The sequence below is a fragment of the Protopterus annectens genome, chromosome 4.part1, assembly GCF_019279795.1.
Source record: "Protopterus annectens isolate FY-2018-M chromosome 4.part1, PAN1.0, whole genome shotgun sequence".
Taxonomy (NCBI): domain Eukaryota; kingdom Metazoa; phylum Chordata; order Ceratodontiformes; family Protopteridae; genus Protopterus; species Protopterus annectens.
This window is the reverse complement of record NC_056734.1, coordinates 444963532-444984532: the sequence shown is the minus strand read 5'-3', so window position 1 is coordinate 444984532 and position 21001 is coordinate 444963532. Positions and strand designations below refer to the sequence as shown.

At 39.5% G+C, this 21001-nt stretch overlaps 1 protein-coding gene across 7 annotated transcripts in view; it reads left to right on the top strand.

Annotated features, from left to right (window-relative positions):
* The window catches only part of DOCK10 (dedicator of cytokinesis 10), a 2344342-nt gene that overhangs the window by 586323 nt on the left and 1737018 nt on the right, over positions 1 to 21001 (top strand). For all 7 annotated transcript variants that reach the window (XM_044070265.1, XM_044070268.1, XM_044070269.1 and 4 more), the window contains exon 2: positions 2004 to 2123. In XM_044070265.1, the coding sequence (XP_043926200.1) occupies positions 2004 to 2123 (120 nt within the window). The remainder of the gene's footprint in view (positions 1 to 2003; positions 2124 to 21001) is intronic.

Below are 21001 nucleotides of genomic sequence, written 5' to 3'. Positions count from 1 at the left end.
AGATGTGCCTTCATATAACAGACAATCAAAAATGTATGAAATGTCTTGTTTTAAATAACTCAGTTCTAGTATAGTACCAACTACAGCTTAATCCATGCATGATTCAGTTTTATGCACTTCCGGTGGGAAGTTGAGTCCCACCCTAATGACTAAGCCATGTCTGATGCTGATAAATCTGAATCACTCATAAGTCTGGCAGTGATAAGTACAAAACAGTATAACTTTGTTAGGTGGTAGGAAGCAGTCTTTGTTAAATATATAAGTACAGGGGTCAGTCTAGAATATTCATAGCAGATAGATTTAGTCCTGTTTCACAGACAAAAAAGTGAGCAAGTGGCAGTGAGGACATATGGCTTTCATTACAACTTTCAAGTATGTTCCTCATGGAAATTCAGCTAATTTAGGAAGCCCGTTGTGTCAATATTGGATCAATTGCTAGATGTGAGCTAAGGAAACAGATAAGGAGGTAGTAATTAGAGAAGCTTAGGTAACCATCAATTAGACCCTTGCATTTTCAAAAGGTATCATTCCTAACTAATACAATTATTTGTGTCTTTGCAAAGGTTCAGAAAAGGGGCAAAATAACAAAGTCATTATTGAATTCAGCTGATATGAGCTTGAATGAAAAACAGAACAATTTATTTACCCATCATCAATACATGTGATAAGTCAAAGCCATGATTTAAATAATGCAGCATGCATTCAGTGTGAAACCATATAACTGAAAACTATGTTTTATATACATATATATTTATATATATATATATATATATATATATATATATATATATATATATAATTTTTTGTGAAAAACCCAAGGAAAAGATTACATGGAAGAAGAAAATCTACAAATGGCTTCCAAACAGTTGGGGGTCACAGGGTATAAATATATTTGATGTACTACAGTTATATGAACAGTGCACCAGATGTAACACAGTGTCTCAAAAATGTGGATGAGTTGTAACAGATTATACAAAAGTCATGCAGCTATTACTTTACAACTGGTAGCTGAGATGTTATCAAAACATAGTTCTTTCATCAGAAGAAAATTTTCAATTAAGAGTACAAATGGAGTAAAAGCAGTTTCGAGGAGTGTAGCAGTATAAATGGTTCCATTTCTGACCCCTACGTCATATATACTGATGTGTTCACTTCTCATTGCAGAGGTGTGGTGGGGCATTACTGATATGGCAGATGTTTTCAAAAGTGAATACTGGGCAGATACATTGCTGCCTTCAGAAAGGATGCATTGAATGATGAGATGGTAAGGCATGTTAAAAGGTAATACCGTTAGAGATAAGATGGACACATTTCTTTGCTTTAAGGGAAGCAGGGAATGCAGTTCCTGGCTATCCTTTTGAATGTAAAGATGTACTGAAGAAGTGCTATGAAAATGGTACAGACATGGGGAAACTGCAAAAAGAAACAAATGCATCACAAACTAAATATCCATATGAGTTTTACTTTGTGTGTAGAAACATAACTAGTCTGCAAGTGTCTAGTAGGCTTTTCACTTCATAAGGGCTTGCATAGCTTGGGTATTTAGCAAATGTTTTGCTTTGAACAGTCTTAAGGCAATCATTTTTCAAAGCAAATATTTGTAAAATGTATAATAAACCAAGTGACATCCAAAAAGTGCAAATAAGGATATAAACGGAAATGATCTAGTATAATGAACAGAACCTGCTGGTCAGAATTTCAGGATTAGGTACATAGTGCATGTTACGCAGAAGCTGTATGAATATTCTGAAACCAATTAAGCTGATCTGTATATTACATAGCAATTAAGTTTTAAACTTGGCCCCCATCTTTTTGTGGGATACTTAAGTCTTATCTGTTTTTCTGTAATATCTGTAAATAAATCTTGCAGAATTAAACTGCATCAGGGTAAATGTGTTTTTTTATGAATGTGACTAATACATGTTTTGTATTAATTTATGACAAAAGTCTTTAACCGAATATTATTTGCAGCATTTATTTATGTTTTTTAATTTATTTATTAGCAAGAAAAACCTAAGGTTATACAGCCTCTGGATTATGAAGCAGTTCTCAAACAGCTTGAAAAAGACATTCAGAACGATCCACTGAGGGAACTACTACTTTTTCCTAAAGATGATTTCTCAGTAAGTGCTCCTTACATATTGAGTTAGAAAATACTTAAAACTGTATAACATTTTACTCACATTCACTTTGTTGATGCCCAGCTATAAGAGACTGTGCCGTAATTAAATATAAAGCACTGGAAATGTCTTTTGTTTGTTGATTTTTTCCATTATTCATGTATTTTGTTTAATGTTAAATAAGCAGATGATTAATCTAAAACTGACCTTATCAGATATGACCTCAGCCGTAAGACGATATATGAAAAGGCAGCTTTAACACATTGATCTGATGTGGCAAGAAATGGACTGAGACTTCCAGGAATCATATTAATGTCTGGATTAACCCAAGAGAAACAGTGGCATGGGCAGTCAATGAATTTTGCTAACTACTGTAGCATACCAACAGCATTTGTTGAAATGGTGTAATACAGAAAAGTATCTTGTGGTTCCATAAGTCAGCAATAATGCCTAATATGATGCGCATTATAGAGAAGTAATGGACCACCCAAAGGAATTCTAAGGCTATTGCTGCAGGTGGAGGTATTTCTGCTGTAATGTTCATTGTTTCCATATAATGCCACCCTATATTAGTTTATTGGACTTAGAAAATTACTTCTATTTTGTGAGAAAAAGCAATGATACCATGAAGTACAGCTCCAAACAATATAAACTATAAAATAAACAGATTTTATTGACTGGTAAGTGCTTTCACCACATACTGTGGCTTCATCAGACCTTGAATACAATGTTAGAGGAATTAAAACAGCTTAATATACTCACAGTTAACTCTCCTACTTTTCAAATCACTAATCAGTAACTTCCCACTTTGCTTTGCGTCCTCACATATCATGAGTGATGTCACCACATATTCCCCTCTACTTTTTAAAAACACAGACTCACAAAAACAAATTTTAACATATATATTATTAGAAACATTGCTCAAGTTGTATCATAGTGTGTACAGATACAATACAATAAAACCTTTCCTACTAGCGTAAAGGATAATTCATTTTAAAAACACATTTTAGTGGCTGATAAAACAAACCGTCATCCTAGTGAACGTACTAGACAGCTACATTTATCAATAAAAACTGTCTTCACAAAAGTAATGCATCGGTAACCTAGCAAGGGTGATTAAAAAACATTCTCGTGTCGTTCGCTCTCATTCACATCATTAGAATATTACATTTGACAAAATCCAACATTTTAGAACCACACTGATAAGTCATACAGCATAGCGCCACTCCGGTACTAATATGCAAACAGGTTACTTTAAACCAGCCACTTTAACCTGAGCACAAAACCATATAAAAACCTTATAACAGATTATAGATATAATCAATATAGTTAGAACACAGTATTTAGTAATCAAAAAATAATTTATACCATTACTATATTTCAAACTCATTATATTGCCATGTGTCACAACCAAAATGATGCGCATTTTATAAGCGGATCGTACGGACATATATCCAGAACATTATTTAAACATAGCAGCATCGGCATCCTCATAGGCAAGCCTTAGCTATATGCGATCAGAATCCTATGCAAATATACCACCATGGGAGGCTGATAAACAGCCTGTTCAGATACTCAAGCACTAGAAGAACATACAACACACCCCAGATAAGTACTTTTTCCGATCGTATCCTCTGGTTTGTTTCTTGCAACGGTGCACATCTACCTATTGGTTTTTCCTGTTGATTTTGTTACTTCTATTTTGTGTTTGTTGATATTCTGCTGTTGAGTGTTGTACAGGGTTCCTACATTTTAGATGTATAATGTGGAACACAGGGGTGGTGTGGGTGCAACAAAGAGTATAGTGTAATAGCTCTAGTTGAAATAATTGAATTAAACTTTGTGGACCCAAGAAGCCATAGTGTTCTATATGCCAAGTGCATTTCAGAGTTTTTTTCCCAACATGTGGTCTATTTACACAACATACTCCATGTAAGTGTACTTCTAGGTATCTAGGTAGTCTAGTGGAAATATTTTAGTATACTCTAGTTAAAGCCCTGAGATCTGAGAGTTTTAAAGGCATACATTATACATAGTATGTTCTAATTTTCCTCAGAGAATATAGGTTAATTCTACATTTAGCTATGAGAAAACAACTTTAGTATTGCATATGCATTTTGAATATCTTTCTCAGTAACTTCTGGAGGATGAGTAGGCTATGGGCAGAATCCCCATACAAAATGATCGCATTACTATTTCTACATTTATGCTATAGTGCAGCAAGAAGGGATTTCTTGGCTGATTTGAAATAAATCAGGTAAACAACAAAAATGCAAAAGTGAAAAACAATGGAAAAATAGGCCCTGTGCTAAAGCTTTAAAACATTCATCTTTTATCTTTTGGTTTTTGATTGGCTACCCCAGGCCAGGCAGTTGATACATCAAATGACAGCCATTTCAATGAGGGGGAGAGAAAAAAGGAAACGTAACTGCAGAAGATTTGAAAGGAATGGGTTGCCTTTGTCTGACTACACATAATTATGCAACAAGGCTGATGCATGGGACAGTATAAGCATATAGCTTTGTTGTTGGTGCTTAGCGTGTGTGTAACTTACTGAAATTAGGCTGTAGCTGTAAAACATTGTCATGGAAAAGTCCGGCTACATACTTAAAGAAAACAAATTGAAGGAATTAAAAAAAAAGAGCTAAGTTGGTCAGATCATGTGAAATGAATCCAGGTAGCGAGAGGAGATAGAACAAAGAAAGCTGCTGGACAAGTGACATGCAAAAAAAAAATCACCCTAATAGAAAACAATAAATTATTTTTTTCTGTATAAGAAGGTAATTATTAAAATCTCATATGGGGTTTTGTATGCAGTTTTGGGGCCTTCGCCATCCTAAGCAGAAAAGGGAATCAAGAGTGGTGCACATGCTGTATAAGAAGCCATACAAAAAGAAACCAGAAGTGCTAAAAAAGTAGTGGTTGAGAAAGATGGCAAATATGTGTGTGTGTGTGTGTGTGTGTGTGCGCGCTCATGTGCGTGCATGCGTCTGTGTGTGTGCGCATGCATGTGCGCGCGCGCGTGTGTGTGTGTGTGTGTGTGTGTGTGTGTCTGTGTGTGTGTGTGCGCGCGCGCGCGCGCATGTGTGTGCATGCATCTGTGTGTGTGTGTGTGTGTGTGTGCGTGCATGCATGCGTGTGTGTGTGTGTGTGTGTGTGTGTGTGTGTGTGTGTGTGTGTGTGTGTGTGTGTGTGTGTGTGTGTGTGTTGGGGGAGTAAAGGCCTTGAATGAAGGAAAAGTTTGACATCTTTAACGTATTACAGCTGAATGATGCCTCCAGGTGTTTCTGCAGTTACAGCCTGCTGATGCTATTAAACGTCAAATATTGCTTGTTGATATTTGGATTAATAATTTCAAAACCATACATGGTATTAAAATATTTCATCTTAAAGCTTATACAGTGGCAAACTAAAATGTATTTACATCTGACCTCTTGTTTAGTGCAGGCACATACATCTTAACTGTTGTTCATATAATATTTACTTATGTTGTCATAAGTTTCTTGTTTTTTTCTAAATATCCTGATGCTCAGGTATCACAAACAGAACTGCTTAGCTCATATGAAAGCTGTCAGCTGGATAAACAAAATGCTACTATCAATCCATTACACCAAACCCACAAAACACAGACCAAGAAAATCCCATGCATACTGCCAATGCCTTCAATACCTTTCTCACTGATGCTATCCAAACACTTGCCAGTCAGCTATCACCTAATACTTTTACTTTACCTACCTATAACAAAGCCACACCCCCTCCATTCATCTTTCAACTAGTCCCAACAACCCACATTCTTGCCCTAATCCAAAAACTGAAGCCAGGCTCTCCTTCAGCAGACCAACCACCTGCTGAATATCTACAGAAATCTGCCAAGTCGATTGCTTACCCCATCTCCATTCTGATCAATAGAAGTATTAGCGAAGGTCACACCCCTAACATCTGGAAAGTCTCCCATATTATTCCCCTTCACAAAGGTGGAACCTCCACCGATTTCTCCAACTACCGTCCCATAGCCCTTCTTTCTCCTTTGGCAAAGATCATGGAGAAATGCATCCATAGGCAATTGCTAGACCACCTAATCCAAAATAACCTACTTTCTAGCTGTCAACATGGTTTCAGCCCTTCCCATAGCACTACCACTGCCCTCCTTTCCTTTAAAGATTGTATTAACAAAAACCGCAACTGTAATATGCTTTCCTCTGCACTATTTATCGATCTGTCCAAAGCATTCGACATGGTAAATCATCAAATTCTTATAGATATCCTCAAATCCCTGTCCTTAGATGCACTCTCTATTAAATGGTTCCAATCCTACTTACATAAAAGACAACAGGCTGTGCTTTGGCACAACACTCTGTCTACTCACCTACCAGTTAACCTCGGTGTCCCTCAGGGGTCCATATTAGGACCTCTCCTTTTCTCCATATTTATCAGTGACCTTCATCTAGCAATCCCCCAAGCTACTTGCAAACAATACACAGATGACTCCACACTTATATGCTCAGCCACAACCACCTCTGAACTTCACTCCCTTTCCCAAAAAGTATTTAACACAGTTGAACAATGGTTCACACTCCATTGTCTTCTCTTGAACCCCAAAAAAACTAAACTCCTCCTTTTTAGTCCTATTCATAAGTCCTCTCCCATAGATGTTTTGGTTACATCCACTAATGGTACCATTATATCACCTCACCCAACTACCAAGCTACTTGGTATTACCATTGACAACAACCTCAACTTTGACTTTCACATCAACAACACTATAAAATCTGTCAACAAAAAACTTGGCTCTCTCTACAGAATTAAACCCTTCCTGTCACCTACAGCTAGAACTACTATTGCACACACTCATCTAATCTCTACACTCCTCTATGCCTCATCCATTTTCACTAATCTATCTAAGAACAACCTCAATAAATTGGAAATCTCCTACAATAACATAGCCAGATTTGCTACTGGCAACCCATTTAGGACTCACCATTGCTTTAATTTAAAGCAGCTGGAATGGTTGGAACTACAGAATCTGCTTAAATACCACCAACTAATCATTGCCCATAAGACTCTTTATCAACCTTCTGATACTCCTATTCTGTCTACCATCATCACCCCCCTATAAAAATCTGAAGTCCTTACGTTCATCTCAGAAACGTCTAGTTAACACATCTAAATCTAACAACAGGGCTGGAGATTCTCTCTTCTCTAATACTGTGGGAAAATTCTGGAATCTCCTACCCAGCGACCTTTCCTCACTTTCCTCTATATCATTCTTCAAAAACAGACAAACTTTTCCTCAGAACACACTGGTTATGCCCCTGTACTAAACCTGACTAGTTATCTATTCTATCCAAAATATGCTCTGCCTACCCTTTTCTTTTCATTAACTCTTCTATCTTCCTTATTAACAATTTTTTTACCTTTTTCGCTCTGTATTTCATTATTTCCATCCCATTGGATATTTATTTGTTAAAAATTCATTATTACTATAACTAGCATTAAACGGTTTCTTTTTTTATTATGTACCGTACTTGTATGTTGTATAACCTGTATGTCTCCTTTTTTTTTTTTTTTCATTATGTACTGTACATATATGTTGATTTGTACCTGCATTTTACACTGTAATTATTTCTGTCCTCTCTGAATATTTCTGTGTTAACCAGAAATGTCCTTGTATATACAACTGATGTTATTTTTGATATTTGCTGTTATTTTATGTGTGTGTCATGGAGCTTATCTTCCCGGGCCTCTACTGAAAATGGACATATATCCAGTTAGACTAGCCTGGTCAACAAATGTAAAATAAATAATAAATAAATACTGACAGCATGTGTATAACTTGACTGATTGCTAAGATATTGCAAGTCATTTTACAAAATATTACACACTTAATAGTTGCTTTTGTTTACTGTGACTTATAAAATACAGTTTAAGATCTATACCCTAAAGAATACTACCAGTATAAAAATAGCTTGTGCTTATGATGTTATCATTTACACTTCCTTAGTAACCCCAGTACTTCCAGAGCTATGAACATTTGTTTGAAATGTAACCCCCCCCCCCCCCATTCAGTGGCACATTCTTATTTTGGCCATCAGTTAAAGAGATGTTTACCCATAGCGAGCAAGATGGGAAGACCCTGTCTGCCATGGAAATCAGGATGTTCTTCATGTTTCACTGTTGAAACCCCTGATTAAAGTAATAAGATCTTCAGCCATTCTTATTATTTGTTTTTAGACATAGAAGCTTGACCATGCGGTCTGGGCATCGGTTTTCTAGGCATGGATTGAGTTTTAGGCCTTGAAGAAGAAGATGTCGTTGGTTTAATATGCAAGTCAGTAGGCCTGAATACATCCTCAAAAGCCATTGCCTGCACAGCGGCTCCGGACCCATCCAAGGTAGAGACATCTTCAGTTTCCACAGTTGAAGCATCTCGAGGGATACCGGACTCCAAATGGGTCTCAGTAGAGGCCTCTCACTGAGTACTGGCAAACTGGCAACTAGCTTAGAAGAAGCATCGTCAGCAGCTTTGGACCTATGCGGGCTGTCTCTGTCTTTATCTTTGCATTTTTTCAGAATGTTGGTTGCCTGGTGGCTTACCAAAGCCATATCTGGATAATTGAACTGAGTACCAAAATATTTAGAAGCATAAATATACCGACGGCGAATAGTTTGTTGTTTAAATAAGGCTCAAAACCAACAGCGAGGTATGGGCAAGGAATACAGTACGAATGAAAATCTTTATGAGGTATTTGCTTTCCACAAGAAATACAATTATTGACTTTTACTGACATCGGTTTAGAGCAAGAAAAGGTTTCCCCAATGGAGTACTTACCTTTAGTTGACGACTTTGGTTCTGAAACTTGAAAACGAAAATTTCAGGAGTTGGCTGACCGGCACTTGAGAACTGCTTTTGCTTCAGTCACCACACGGCAAGAAAGACTGATGTAATGGTGTCAGCTGCATGCTTTATACCCCTGACTACCTAATGTCATGAAAGATGAGACAGCAACCGACGCCGGACCCAAGACTTTGATAATCAGGCCGACTGAAGGCTACTGCAAGCAGATAACCCAAATGTAATGACTGCTACAGTGAATATACTCAAACATCTACATTTATGGTAAGTGTACACAACTGTACTTTCTTTACTCCTCAACTGACCTTTTCCAGGATTCAGAGAGGTGGTAAGAAAATGTAGTTCCAAAAATGTCAGGAACCTTTCCAAGATCTGCATGAGGACAATTCCTCCAGAGGAAGAGGGGGGAATTCTAATGGGAGACATAACTACAGAGGAATAGGGGGCCCACAAAACCAGGGCTTCTGGGATTCCTATCCAGACTGACCCTTTCAGTGCTCCTGACATGCTACCCAACTGTCCAACTCTGGAGGCAGTTGGGGAAGAATTTCCTGCACTTAGACACCTGGGCAAATATAACAAAAGATACCTGGGTGCTAAAAGTCATATCCAGAGGTTATTTCAATCCATTTTTCCAAACCCTCTTTATAAAAAGAAAAAAAAAATCCTGATATTCCACCCAGTCTGAGAAAGGGTGCAGCACAAGAGACTCAAAAGCTGCTCAATAAAACATTAATCAAAGAGGCCCCACCAGACCAAATAGGATTCAGAACTTACTCAGGTTTCTTTTTAGTGCTCAAAAAAGGGGACCTAAGTCCAGTCTTGGATCTGAGCAGTTTGAATCACTATGTCAAAAAGTCAATGTTCCGAATTGTCATGGTACAGTCCATCCTTTCTTTTCTTCACAAGGAAAATTGGATGTGCTGACAGATCTTCAGGATGCATACTATCACATCAAATTAGACAGGTGCTCAAGAAGACATTTATGCTTTTTTATGGCAGCCAGTCATTACCAATTCAGAGCCCTGCCCTTTGGACTTACCACAGCCCCCAGGGTGTTTAGCAAATGTATGGCAGTGGCGACTGCTCATCTGAGACTCAAAGGATTCTGAATGTTTCCATATCTAGACGACTGGCTCCTCACTGCCACATCTTCTCCTACAGTCAAGGGGCCATTTGCCCCAGATTTGCCAGTCACTAGGGATAACAATAAACTATGCAAAGTCAATCCTAACACCACTCCAGAGCCTGGAGTTCATTTGTGCACTTGTGGATACAACAACACAGGTCTGCATATCAACATACTAAAGATGAGAGCAGTCCATCTCATGTTGCAGTCCTTTCAAGGTACTCTTCCTCTAGAAACTATTATGATTCAGACCAACAACATGTCTGTGGTCTGGTACATCAACAAACAAGGAGGAACCTGATGTTATCCCCTCTTTGCTTCTACTAGCTTTAGGATCATGCAAGATTGTGCACAGTGGGGATCAGGGAATTCACTCTTTCCCCACTGTAGAGTGATCTCAGTGTTGGTATATATATAATTAGCAGGGGATGTGAAGGTGCAGGGGGGCATGCCTCACTGTGAAACATATACATGTTTTGTTGTTTCAGTGTTTGACTTTTGATCTTTTGGATCGATGTTTAGCCATTTGAGATGTGTGCACTTTAATGTTTCGAAGTCCATCCAGTCTGGGAGTGTAATGAATTGGAAGATTTAAAAAATTCCCTAAAGAGTACTCTGTCAGAAATACTGGGTGAGCAAATGACTGTAAGTAAGGAAATGCTTATTTTGAGCTGGGACACATTATCTGAACTGCCTAGACATATTAAGGTATTGTTAAGATTAATTCTGTTAGCTGCCAAAAAATAATTATTTGAAAATAGAAGTCAGAATCTAAGCCAGATGTATTTGAATTATTGAATAATGTAAGAAAGATAAATGAGGTTAAAGAGGAATTTTTAGAAAAGGGAAGGAGCAAGTTACATAGAAATAAATTGGAATGTTTGGAACAATACATGCATAATAATGCCCAGGAGGAAGAAGAGGAGTGAGGTTTAAGGGAAGGTAGAAATTAAGAAAGTTATGAAATGTTGGACTGATGATAGTTATTAGAAAGAAAGCATGTGGTGAAGTGAAATGTATGTAAATGGAAAAAATATTAACATTTTTTTCTATTAATGTCTTTCCCTGTGTAATTTAATATGAGGGTTTTTTTAAAGGATTAAGCAGATGTCAATAAACCTTTGAAAATTACTACATTGTCTGAAGATGACCATTTCTACTATGCTGGCTGCAAAGATAGTAGGAAAGTGCAAATTGATGGTTCCAAATGTTTCTTGCAAGGGCTGCAAGAGGAGTGCTAGCAGGGGGTGGTTACAACTGATTTGCTTTGGTGCTGTCTGGGTAACAACTATACTCTTAAGTCTAAACTCATGCAACAATGCTCTGTGCACAAACCAGTGGTTCAGCTACACAAATAAATACTCAGGAAATTTTTGAGGTTGGATTTCATAGGGAAAATTGTGAGTCAAAGTATCGGCATCTATATAGGACAAAGCTAACCTCTATCGTGCGATGACAAGCATCATGCAAATGCGACAATTTTATACAAGCAAAGAAAATTTAAAAAAATAAAAAAAAACTCCTGGCCAATCACAAAACAATACTTTCTTGGGTTCTTTAAATCATCACAAGCACAGAAAGGGTTTGTTTTAACTCTATTCCCACTAGAGAGCAAAGCTTTCTAAACTAGATCACAAAAATAGACAAAGTGTAGACATAAGGCAAAATAAACACTTCAGTATACAGAAACTGAGCAGAACTAACAGATGAACACTTAGTAATATAGAAAATCAAGAGCAAAACAACAAAAAAAATACATAGCCTTGTAATGAAGCTGGTGATGAACTAAAGCACAATATCTTAGTGGAGTTGTCGTCAGTCATTCTAAAGCTCTGTGGAAATCAGCCAAGTGTTGCACAAATGCTACAACTTTATTCAAGCAAAGAAAAAGTCAGATTCCAATAGTCCCCTGACTATTCAAAAAACAGCACAATCTTGGAATCTTTAAGCAATCATAACTACAGAACTCACTCAGTTCCCCTCTACTACCAGTAGAGTGCAAATCAAAGCTTTCTAAACCAAAATAGCCAAATAAAGTACATAATTAAAGCAAATTAAACACTTTGGTGTGCAGAAATTGAGCAGAACTATCAGAGAAACACTTTGTAATGCAAAAAAATAAAGTGCAAAACAGCAAAAAGTACTTCTCAGTCTTGTAATGAAGGTAGAGTGAAGCAAAGCACAGTATTTCAGTGGTTCGGTCTCCATGCATTGTGAATCTCTATCTGTCCCCTCTGACCTGTTTGCTAATGTAGTTCTTCATCAGTATGAACAGCAGTGGGCTCAGAGCTGAACCCCGATACACACCCACTCTGACTGGGAAGTACTTTGTGAGTCTGAACACTATTCATTCTTGAGTCATTGGGTATTTGTACATAGCCAATACTAATTCTACTAATACTTCCAGTACTTTGAACCACCTCAGGACTGCCCCTTGTCATTTTCTTTCTCCAAGTCTAGGAATGCTCAATTGGACTCTTTCCTCATCTCTAGCTTCTTTTCCACTATTTATCTCACTGAAAACATCAGTTGGTTATGCTGCATCCTGATCTGAATCTGAACTGTTTATCTACAGTTTTACTTTCGACCACTCCGCATATTCATTTATCAGTCAACATCTCCAGTACTTTCATGCAGTGTGGCAGAAGTTGATACCTTTATACTGCCCATAGATGTGAATATCCCTTTCTTTCCTTGTAGTCTGGCAATAGAATGCTTATTCTCCATTCATGTGGGATACATTTTTATCTCCATACTGTTATGGATAACCTCAGGAGCCATTTCTAACCAAACTCACCCAACATCTGGTTCATATCTGCTGTGACCTCATCTGAGCCTGCTACTTTTCTTTGACTCCATTTTTCTTGGTACTGTTCTTCTTTATCTAGGCTGGGCTCTACTTCCTCTTTCATTGTAGGCCATGTCTGGAGCATTACAACTTCTGTGGGGTTTTCTTCATTCAACAGCAGCTGCTGGAAGTGCTCCTTTTGTCTGACTTTGATTTTCTGTAGGCTAGTGAGCAGGTTGTTGTTGGCATCCCTTATTAGGCTGGTGAGCAGGTTGTTGTTGGCATCCCTTACGCATTATATCTGATGACTGTCTTCTTTTATATTTTTGTCTTGACCTTGCAATTTGTGCAGATTGTATTTTGTGCCATCTGGTGAGTCACTTCCATAAGCTGTCAAAGTGTCACTGATGCGTTTTTATTTGCAGTTGCATCTGCCCTCTTAGACTCTTTGTTAGCCAACCAGTATTGCTCCTTAGCCTGGGCCATCTTTTCTATCTCCCACGCTTTCCTGCAGTACTTGTTTCTTTTGACAACTATCTGGACTTCTGCATTCCACTACCAACTCTACTTCTGTACCTTAGTTCCATACCTGGTATGGTGACATATCTGGTCTATAGTGTTAAGAAATATCAAGTGATGATACAATTACTATTCAAATAGTTAATCGCAAATTAAAGAACACGCAGCACAAGTTCTCTCTTTTGCAGACACTTTTATTAACACATGTGTGGGAGACCCAAAGTCAATATAGGGAGTCTCACCGAATAAAAGAAAATGTGAGATTATACACGTTTAGATAATACTGATGCTAAGTCGACTAGGTACACCAATAGACAATAGAGGATTTACATATACCAATCAGGTAGTTCCCCGTAAGCATTAAGACACACCTGAATACTTATTGCTACGTAGTAAGAAAAAATCAGACATAAATCCATATAAGGACTTGTTTCCTTGACCACATAACTTTTTGATCACAGTGTTTACTTACTCCATGCAGTCAATCACATACTCTTAACCTTCAATGCACCTGCTTTTGACCTTTCAGATTTTACAATCCATTTGATGTTGATTAAACATCACCCTATAGTCAAACATTTATCCATAATTCAACATTACCATAACGTCTGAAATCTCAGCATTATTGCACATATTTACTTCATTGCTTTTATCTTTAAAAACTGGCATTAAAACTTTGATTGAGCTTTTGCTGCCTTGGCAGTCAACAGTTTACAAATCAATGTCTTTATCAAAAACAGAACCAGAAAGGTTATTAAGGCAAGAATAGCAATTAGCATTAGTAGCTTCAGTATGCCACCACCCCAGCCAGAGAATAAGTTGGTCAACCTTGCCTTTGTGGAACTATAAGCTTCCTTAGCCTCCAACAGTCCGACACCTTCTGGATCAGCTCCAAATGGCTAATTATCTTGTGGTGATTGTCAGGAATAAAAGTACAGCACTCCTTTTGGATTAAAGCACAAGTACCCCCTTAAGCCGCAAGTATGAAATCAAGAGCCATACGGTTTTATAGGACCACAGCTCTCATGGCTGTCAGTTCATCAGTTATGAGTTCTTGTGCTGAAAAAGTCATGTTGCTTTCAAGGAGTTTCGACAGTTTTCTTAGTTCCCAAATTGATTTTACTGCCCCATAAGAGGGTATCATACCAGCCCAAGAAATGACATCACCCCCGAGGTCCATATGTGCTAACACTTTAGTGATGACATGGGCAAGATCGTGTTGCTAGATCCAGGATGCATCCACCTTACCCACAGGGTTTTTAGTAGCGTTCACTTCTCAAATATTTTGGATTTTTCCCCAGGGTAATGTATATACATGTCATATGGCTGGGACTAAATAACCCAGGAAACAGCCCCCAGACCAATTCTCAGGTAGCCATTTGTATGCTTTCTTTTCACAGATAAACTAGCAGCCATCATTCAGTATTACCTTTGAGATGTTTTCTGAAGCTTTATTGTTAATAACAGTGTGGAAAAATAAATTGAAGCCCAGGTCATCTTACATTTGAGCATATTTAGAGAGATTATATCCCTACATGTCATCTTCAAAAGTCCATTCCTGCCAATGAAGTAGTTTGTGCGTGTTATTTAGTCTCTTTGATGTCACTTTCTTTCTGGCCGTACCATGTGGGCACAGTCTCCAGTCAGAAAAAGATGCTTCTTTGACACTTGATTGATTTGCAATGAAAGATAGAAGGATGGCATGGCAGACTCTAATGATAGAAGTGTCACAACTACTCCACCCCACTTTTTTGGATCCATTCTGTTTGAGCCACAAAATGCCATACTGGTGAAAGGCCAATGAAAGTGACACAGCCTTGTTAGGATGTGACAACAATCCCCCGGTGAGATTGGTTAAAATAGGCTGGTACATAGAAGTGTTGAGGGGAAAGCTGGTGAATAGGATGCCATCATGAGCAGTCAGAATTGCAGTGCAAACCCAACAATTACTGATATTGAAAGAGGAGGCATACATTAACTTGAAGGCATGATACATGTTAAAGGTCGGGTGCCAACTAGTGGCTCGTTGATGCACATGAAGGTGTGGGGTGGTCACAAGAACGGTGAAGGTAGCTGAAAAAAGCAATGGCCACAGTAGCAAAATTAGGAGTACAAAACATGTGCTGAAAATACACATACAATGTTTCTGAGGGAATGCTGTGGCCCACAGGGAAGAGTGAGATTGCAGTTGTACCAAAGGGATGAAGTGTCTTGAGTGAAGAGTCAGTTGAGTCTATCAGGAGATGCATAGTAGCAGGGGAAGCTGTGGTCATGGCTAGAAGGATAAAATAAAGTTAATGGCTTTAAGAGGGTGGTTTAGTGTGGCTTTGGGTGCGATGTGCAACAGGTTCTGGAATATCCTGAGGTGAAGAGAAGGAAAGTGGTTGTTGATCTTCTGAAGGCACAATTTTCTTGTCTTGTGAAACGTGTATCCTGGTAGAGGATCCTTGTAGTCGAACAGCAGAGGAGGTGGTGAGAAAGACCAGGTAGGGGCCCCTTCCAACAGGGCTGCAAGGCTGTTTTCCGACTGAAGGATTTAACATATAACCAGTTGCCTGTTTGAAGGTGATTCGCCAGGTCAGGTTCAGGTAGAGTTTGAGCTTGTATGACCTGATGATGGTGATGCTGTAAAACAGAAACAAGAGATCTGCAGTAGGACAATAAATTAGCATCATGTAACTGATAATCAGAAAAAGGAGGTGGCAGGGTGAGGGGCATATGAATAGGTTGACCCATAATACATTTCATGTGGAGAAAGACCCTTGGAATGATGAGTTTGACCTCTCATGGAGAATAATACTAAAGGTAATGCTTGTACCCAGGGTGAGGCCAGTTTCAGCAGTAAACTTAGACAAGCGTACCTTGATAGTCTGATTTGCCCTTTCAATAATGCCAGAGGCTTGAGGCCTGTAAGGGCAATGAAACTTCAATTCAATACCTAGCATCTTGTAAATTGCTTGTATCAACTGTGAAGTAAAGTGCGTGCCTCTGACCGAATAAATATGGCATGGTACCCCAAAACGGGGTATAAACTCAGTGCATAGCTTTTAAGCAACAGAAATAGCATCATTCTTGGCACATGGATAGGCCTCAACCCAGCCAGAGAAAACATCAATTTTAGTAAGAACATACTTAAAATGTACAGAAGGAGGTAGTTCAGTAAAATCCCATTGTAGGGCACAAAAGGGACCTAACGGTTTTAGTAGAGGCTAGGAAGGTCTATATTATGATATCTAATGCTCAGAAGAGCGAACAACACATAATCAATCCCATGTAAATGAAAGCTTACAATGTCAAAACTTCAGAACAGCAATTTTTTTCCCATGGGAAATAAAATTGCTGTTCCGAAAAAAAAACCCTACTTAAATATACCAACTCCGAGATCACACTGCAGTGCCAAAAAGGCAAAGTAGCAAAAGCGGCCAAACAAATTCTTTCCCAGGGAAAGAATTAGCTGAAAAGTTGCTTCACTATTCTGCCTTTTCGCACTTTGCAGTTTGACAAAGACGCATTCGAGAACCTGTATCTGCGACAGCTTAATAGGGTGCCTTTTGAAATGTTAAGCTGTCAACAAATTGAATAACTTGACACAAAATGGCTTACAGATTCCGAAAGACCAGGTGCATGCCAATCGCATTGGATCAGCTTAATTAGGGAGTTCTGGCCCCGATGAACAGCAAGATGGTAGGCACGGATCAATTGGTGTAAAAAGGCTTTTGGTGCCACAGGGCGCACATCTGAATGTCTCCACATGGAGTCTTCGCCATGTTTACAATTCGCATGTATCACCTCGGAATCTGACACATTGTTCTGTAAATTCAATAAACACTGATTTGAAAAAGTAGATGTCTGCAACACCTGTTGAAATACACACAGCTGCGTTGGTTGACCCTGAACAGAGATAGGAAGAGCAGCTTGTTTTGCAGCCCAGTCTGCCATAGCATTTCCCTTACTTTCAAAAGAGCCATCAGACTGGTGAGCTGCAATTTTAATAACAGCAACTTGTTTTGGTAACAAAAGACATGGTAACAACATGTCAACATAAAATGCATTTTTGATAATAGTACCATTAGATGTAAAGAATCCCCGTTCTTTCCATAAAGACTGACTGTTTTGTTCTTGGCCAATTGACAGACAGTAGAGAGAGGTACTAATTCAGCTACTTGAGCTGATGAACCAGATGGTAAAGTTCCAGTTGACAATACAGAGTTTTGTGAGCAGATGCCCAAGCAGCTGACAGCTGTCCATGCTGGTTGTGCATCCATCATTGAAAAGTACCAGATCTGATTTTGTAAAGGAACGTCTTGGAGGTCTAACCTAGGAGGAAGGGAAAAGTTAATAACAATAAGACAGTCATGGGGTTCACTCTCATCCAAGGTGGAGGTTAATGATGCTGGATTAAGTGCTGGGCATCTGACAACTTGGAGGGCAGCATTAGCAAGTAAAATTAATTCATTTTTTGTTAGTCTAGAGGGAGATAAATATTGTGTTTTTGTCTTTAAGAGTAGAGTGTGAACTGCATGAGGGACAGTTAAAAAGGTGTTGTGTCCTAAGGTAATGGAGGCTGCAAGATCCACTAGGATGGCTCCAGCAGCGACTGCCCTCAAGCATGTGGGTAATCCAGAAGCTACCACATCCAATTGGGTGCTAAAATATGCTATCAGTCGGTACCCTCCAGTACATTGTTGGGTGAAAAGACCCAATACCACCTTATTTCATTCACTACAGAAAAGAATAAATGGTTTTGAGTAGTCCGGTAGGCCTAGAGCAGGCGGGTTGGATAATTGTACCTTGAGCTGTTTAAAGGCATTCTCATGCTCTCCTGACCATGGAAGAGGCTCAGGAGTATTCTTCTTCAATAAAGCAAATAAGGACTGAGTAATTTCTGCGTAATTAGGGACACATTGGTGGCAGTAACCACTCAGTCTCAGAAACCCTTGGAGTTGGCATTGGGTAGTAGGATGGGGTGCATTTTGGATAGCTGTTATGTGGGAGGCCAAAACTCTCCAAACGCCATGCGAGATTAAATGACCCAAATATTTGACTTTGGGTTGACAAAACTGCAGTTTGGATCTGTTCACTTTAAAACCCTGAAGAGCCAAATTCTGCAAAATGGCAAGGGCAAGGGTGTCCCTTTGACACACTTGTGGAGTGGTCGAGGCAATGAAAATGTTATCGACATACTGCACTAGCACTGTTTCAGCAGGAAGAGCAAGGGCATCCAACTGTCTCTTCATTTCCCTGGAGAAAAGAGTAGGTGATTCCACATACCGCTGGGGAAGTCTAGGCCATGTATATTGCTGCCTCTGGTATGTGAACACAAAAAGATATTGGCTATCCAAATAAATTGGAGTAAAGAAAAATGCAGAAGAAATGTCTATGACAGAGAAGGTGGTGGCAGACGGAGGGATGCAGCTCAAGATGGTAGCAGGGTTAGACACTATATGGAAGGCAGGTAGAACAGCCCTGTTAATGGCTCTGTGGTCTTGAACAAGCCGATACGTTTCCCTGCCTGGTTTCTTAACTGGTAGAATAGGAGTATTGCATAGGCTAATGGTGGGACCTATAATACCCTGTTGCAATAATGATTGGATTACTGGAGCGATTCCTGCTTCTGCCTGGGCGGAAAGAGTATATTGAGGTACCTTGGGCAACACTGCACCAGGCCTCAAGGTGATTTTAACTGGAATAATCTGAGGCCCATGTCATTGTCATGGGCAATCCATAGTGACGTAGAGAGAGCATCTAGTGAAGGGTGGGAAGGAGCAGGACGTTCTTGACACTGTGTGACCACCACTTGCAAATAGTTTGAATCGGCCGACGTACATGTTCCCAACATGACATGGTCTTGTTCTTCTGGTGGGATTTAGCATCCTAGTTTGCATAGAAGATCACGGCCAAGTAGGTTCAATTGTTCTGACATGCCAACTAGAAATGCATGATATTCTGTTAAATTACCCAGATTCACCGGTACTTGGACTGTTTTGGGGTAGCTTATGGGGACCCGGGAAACTCCCACTCCTTTAGTGGTGCTGCTGGAGAAAGGAAGATTTTTAGCAGCTTTCAATGTAAGCATAGATTTGGTGATCCCCATGTCTATTAAGAAAGGAATAGGATTATTTTTCACAGTTAATGTTACAAATGGACCTTGCTGATCAATTGGAACAAATGGGAAAAGTTGCTGCATCTGTTCAGGGGAGCCCTATAGTGAGTGTTGGGCTTAAGGCTAGATGGGAGGGGTCCAGGATGAGTCCCAAGGCTGATTCTGGCCTGACTGATACTGTCCCCCTTGTCTAAAGGGGTTGCCTGATGAAAATTCTTGAGCGGGAGGTAGTGGTTGCAGTGCTAGGTACAGTCAGCTGCCCCTCCAATGACCAGCCTGTCCACAGTTGAAACAGAGATTACTATTTCCACCACCATCCCCCATTTGTCTTCGAACTTGTTGTCAGAAACCATTATATGCAGGGGGTCACTGAGAGGGGCCTTGCACTTGAAATCCTAATCCATTAAGGCCTTGTCTTCCCAAGTGATTTCTCCCTCCTTGGCCCCGCTGCCCAAAGGAAGAGAACATGTGCAATTGGGCCTGAAGAAGTTGGTCCTGTATGTCCTTTTTTCCTTTACCATAAGGTAAGACAGATACTGGACCTGGGTAACCAGCTCATGCAAGCCTAGGCTGGGCCAATTCAAACACACCTTTTTCAATTTATCTCGAACCAGGGGTAGAAGACCATCTACAAAGGTAACAGACAGCTGCTGGCTGAGAGACCTTCCGTAGGCTCAGGATACCCTGAGTAGGCTTCAAAAGCATCAGTAAGGCATGACAGATAAGAGTCCACTGGTTCATCTTCCCATTGCTGAATAGCCTTAATCTTCAACCAGTTGGGAGTATGGGACAAATAACTATAAGGGCATCCAGTATACGGCTCTTGACCGACTTGAAGCTATCATTTCCCATTGTGCCATGCTGCAGAATGGGATTTGCGACGTTTGCATGGTCCCATATTCATTTTAAGAGGTCAGCTGGAACAGCATATTGCAATACTGCCCTTACTTCTTCAATAGTGGGGTTTTCAAGGCTTTTGAATTTTGTTAGGTTGGATCATATGAGCGGATGTGACTTTACAGTAGTTTGGAAATATACTGCCGACCACACCCTGGTAACAGTTATGGTAGAAGGAGCCGTTTACCATGTGCAGGGTTTGGGACTTCTCATAAGGGGAAATACCCTTTTTCATCATCTTCCTCGGATGAAGATGAGGAGTAGGTGTACTGATCAGAGTCAGGATTGAACTTATCTGGTCTTAAATATCCTATTCGGGTATCAATGAGAATTGGGAAGTGCCCTAGAGTTTTCTGTATGGATTTTGGGCCCCGCTTCTTTTTGCCCTTAAAAAATTTAAAAAACATTACATTCGGATCCCTAGATCTAATGTGTACTGCTGGGCCAGTATAAGGTGTGGATTCATCTCTAAGCTGAAGTCTGGGGTTGAGCTAGTCTGTGCTTTGACTATCTGCACCATCAGAGGTAGATGTAACTTGGGAATCACTTACTGTAGGTGATAGCTGATCCGCACCTTGCAGCAACTGTGGTT